General features: G+C 31.3%; 1 protein-coding gene across 1 annotated transcript; it reads right to left on the reverse strand.

The window, feature by feature from the left end:
• Nucleotides 1–1140: 1140 nt before the first annotated feature.
• LOC113383648 (zinc finger protein OZF-like) lies at nucleotides 1141–2478 on the reverse strand. The gene has a single exon (XM_026621899.1). The coding sequence runs from the start codon at nucleotides 2476–2478 to the stop codon at nucleotides 1141–1143; it is 1338 nt and encodes a 445-aa protein (XP_026477684.1).

The raw sequence follows: 2478 nt of genomic DNA on the forward strand, positions 1-2478 counted from the left end.
ATGGATCAACCGATTTGAATGATTCAAAGAACCTTCGAATCTTATTGATGGATAGTGAATCATTTCTTTTAAAATGTGAGTTTGAAAAATATATGCATGCAACCCGCAATTTTTACACTTCTCAAATTCATAAATCATTTTTAACCGAATCGATAACTATTAATTGACTATAGTCAATTATCGTCTTTTTGTGGATGTTTTTCACTAAATTTTTTAAAGAAAAGTCTCAAAAATATTAAAATTTTAAGTAACGAATAAGATTAATATATAATAAATAATTATATCCGGTATCGTTTAATGCACATTTTGTATATTGTTTAAAATTTTGTATTATAATTTGAAAAATATTTAAATTGGAAAAATAAAAATCGAATAAAAGTACCAAAAATCGAATATTTTTGGAAAATTCTCAATGATATAATAGATGTTCTGCATTATTTCCAATGAAAATATGAGAAAAATTAATCGCTATGCCAAAAGGGATAGTTTAAAGAATTTATAGTATGAATGTTATAATTTTGAGAAATAATCAATTAATTTGCAGTCATAAATTACAAGAAAAAATACAAAGGTGCCAAAAATCAGGCATTCGATATATGTTCTCACAAACTACAGAACCTGATCCATACTGGTCCTAATAATAGATTGAATCTTAATTTGAGATCGGAAAATTACATAATGATTTAAAGCCATTTATATTATATGTAACAACAAAATTCAGTAAAATTGATCCGTGTCAGATAATTCACAAAGTAAATACTAAATGCTTTAACAAATGCCCATTAATGCAATTGTGACCAATAAAACCATTCATAAATGCCTTACCATAAAACATGTTAAAATGATATCAAACAAAATAATAAAATACCACTACCATTTCATACTATTTATTGAATCTAACAAATAGCAAAAACATTTTATAACATGTTTACAAATATTTAAATTCAATTTAACAAATATGGTTATATTTCATTGATTTTCATCATGCTTCGGACTATGAAGAGCCATGTGTTTCTTCAAATCGTTTAATTGAGTAAATTTCTGTTTGCATATTTCACATTTATAAGGATGCTCTCCATTATGAATCTGCATGTGTTTTTTCAGAAAACTTAATCGTATGAATGTCTTATTGCATATGCTTCATTCACGGGAACCCTTATGAATGATCATGTGTCTTTTTAGATCACTTAATTGTATGAATGTCTTATTGCATATATTGCATTCATAAGGTTGCTCGCTACTGTGAAAGAGCCTGTGCTTATCTAGATGTTCTAATAGTGTGAATGTCTTCTTGCATACATTGCATTTATGAGGTCGCTCAGCACTGTGAATGAGCATGTGTTTTTTAAGAATACCTGATTGAGTGAACGTCTTATTACAAATACTACATTCATGAGAGCGTACTCCGTTGTGAATCAGCATATGACTTTTCAAGCCGTGTCCTTGTGTAAATGTCTTTTTGCATATATCACATTCATAGGGGCGCTTACCATTATGAACGAGCATGTGTCTATTCAGACTGCTTAATTGAGTGAATGTCTTCTTGCATATATTGCATTCATGGGAACGCTCACCCTCATGAATGAGCATGTGTCTTTTTAGATCACTTAACTGTATGAATGTCTTCTTGCATATATTGCATTTATGAGGTTCCTCAGCACTGTGAGTGAGCATGTGTCTTGTAAGACTACCTGATTGTGTGAACGTCTTATTACAAATACTACATTCATGAGGCCGTACTCCGCTGTGAATCAGCATATGACTTTTCAAGCCGTGTCCTTGTGTGAATGTCTTATTGCATATATCACATTCAAAGGGGCGCTTACCATTATGAACGAGCATGTGTCTATTCAGACTACATAATAGCGTGAATGTCTTCTTGCATATATTGCATTCATGAGGGCGTACTCCATTGTGTGTCATCATGTGAATTTTCAGATTATATAATTGTATGAATGTCTTATTGCATATACTGCATTCATGGGGACGCTCAGCTTTGTGAGAGAGCATGTGTCTATTTAGAACAGCTAATCGTGTGAATGCGTTACCGCATATTTCACATTTAAAGAAACGTTCTCCAGAATGTATATTCATGTGAGACTTCAAATGTTTTGATAGTTTGAAAGTCTTATCGCAAATTTCGCATTTAAAAGGGCGTTCTTTGCTATTACTAGGCATGTGATCAACCATATGCTCTTTTAAATGGTGTGATTCTGCAAATGCTCGATTACAAATGTCACATTCATAAGTTGATGTATCGATTAACTCCTGTTTGACTTCTTCTTCTATAGTCACTTCGGAATTCATGAATCTTTGTAAACACGTTTCATTATTCTCAGAACAAGATTCAGATTTGACACTATCATCAAAAACGTCAAATTCATCATCATTTTCGCTTTTAATGTCTTCTACTGAATATTCTGGTGGTTCAATTTTAATTGCCTTATCATTTATGGGCAAAATTGTTTCTTCTGACAT

This window comes from Ctenocephalides felis, unplaced genomic scaffold (genome assembly GCF_003426905.1).
Source record: "Ctenocephalides felis isolate EL2017-DRISC unplaced genomic scaffold, ASM342690v1 CF-g0.4_SCAFFOLD_03570, whole genome shotgun sequence".
NCBI classification, from domain to species: domain Eukaryota; kingdom Metazoa; phylum Arthropoda; class Insecta; order Siphonaptera; family Pulicidae; genus Ctenocephalides; species Ctenocephalides felis.

Excerpts from the sequence above, each read along its gene's own strand:
- LOC113383648 (XM_026621899.1), bottom strand. The coding sequence starts at position 2,478 with ATGTCAGAAGAAACAATTTTGCCCATAAATGATAAGGCAATTAAAATT.